This window comes from Dendrobium catenatum, unplaced genomic scaffold (genome assembly GCF_001605985.2).
Source record: "Dendrobium catenatum unplaced genomic scaffold, ASM160598v2 original_scaffold_209440, whole genome shotgun sequence".
Taxonomy (NCBI): Eukaryota; Viridiplantae; Streptophyta; class Magnoliopsida; order Asparagales; family Orchidaceae; genus Dendrobium; species Dendrobium catenatum.
This window is the reverse complement of record NW_021527852.1, coordinates 1-1396: the sequence shown is the minus strand read 5'-3', so window position 1 is coordinate 1396 and position 1396 is coordinate 1. Positions and strand designations below refer to the sequence as shown.

Sequence of the window (1396 nt, the reverse complement as noted above, 5' to 3'; positions counted from 1 at the left end):
AAAGAGTAAGAGCACGTGGCGACATGTTATTGGCGGCTGAACGTAGCTCTACGTCCGGTCAGAGGACGTAATAATTTTTATCGTTTGAGACGGCTTTCTTTATGCTTCTTAAAAGTTAAAACAGCTTTCCAATATAAAAATTTTAATTTTTTTACTAAAAAATAGTTTTAAGAAACAGTAAAAAAGTAGTACCAAACAAGCCTTAATGTGTCGCGCCACATAAGAGAGGAATCTAACGTGGGTTGTGGGTTTCCAACCACGCTCTCCCACCAACCTAGCTAAGTCCAATGGGGAGTGGTGTTAAAATCACAAATAATTTTTAACATAATCAAGATTACAAATAAAAAAGTTTCTGAAAAAAAAAAAAACTTATTGTTCATATTTAGCTCGAGCGACTTCTGCTTGATTATGTAATCAGCAACCGAATCATAAAAAGAGTAAAGACGACGAGCCCTCACCTGTCGAGCGTCATCTTTCGAGGTGAGGATATAAGAGCCAGCACCGCCGCCAATGGATAGCAGAACCTTGATTCCTTGCGCCTGGCACGACTTGATATCGCTACTAAGTCCTGTGCAGCCATTCGAGTAGGGATTGCAGTGGCCGGCGAGATTCAGCTGAGGTTTCTGCCCATTGCCGAAAGAGCAGAGGAAGGCCAGAATAACGAAGGCGTAGTCGCCAGAAGCGCAGGTCTCGGCCAGGCTACCTTCGTTGCCGTTTTGGCCCCAGTAAATGGCAATTTTGCCGGCTTGGGAGGTGGCCGTAAGGGCGGCGAGAGCTAGAAGGGAAACTAGCCGTACCTTAGTTGCTGCCATTTTGGGTTCTTTGATTCTCTTATGGGTCAGAGGAGCTGAAGGTTCTGTTTATATAGAGCTTGATTTGAGGGGAGTTTTCTTCCGGAGAGGATTCCACGTCGCTGAGGATTGAGCAGAGCGTGCCGCCGGAGACACGGCTACAGTTTTAAATGTTGCAGCAGTTTAGTTGGGCGGAGTATCGCTAGCTAAAGATTTAAATAATAGGGATTATAATTAGGGGTCTCAATATTTAGCACGATATGAGAAATTAACTCGAATCCGATTCAAAAATTTTGGGTTAAGGTCAACCCATTTCATGTGTCGGGTTCTAATTAAACAAATTCAAAAATCGGGTTGAATTTGGGTTGACCTGAAAACCCAGAAATGACCCGGAATGATACAACTAAATCTGATGATCGTGTCTGCCCATATCGAGTGCCCGGCATCTGCCCGCATTGATGTCTGTCATGTCTCTTCGTGTGAGTCACCGGTCACGTTGCCGTTGCGTGAGTCGTGTCAAATCTCCCGAGTCACGCCTGTTGCCGGTCCGATAACCCGCGCGGGTCAGGTTCAGGTTGAAATATCTTACTACAAACGAGTATGAT

General features: G+C 44.8%; 1 protein-coding gene across 1 annotated transcript; it reads right to left on the bottom strand.

Annotated features, from left to right (window-relative positions):
• Positions 1-458: 458 nt before the first annotated feature.
• Positions 459-812, bottom strand: LOC110115194 (acidic endochitinase-like; the record flags this gene model as incomplete). Its single annotated transcript, XM_020848368.1, has 1 exon — positions 459-812. A coding segment is annotated over exon 1 (354 nt), but the record flags the coding sequence as incomplete, so codon positions are not given.
• Between the last annotated feature and the right edge of the window lie 584 nt (positions 813-1396).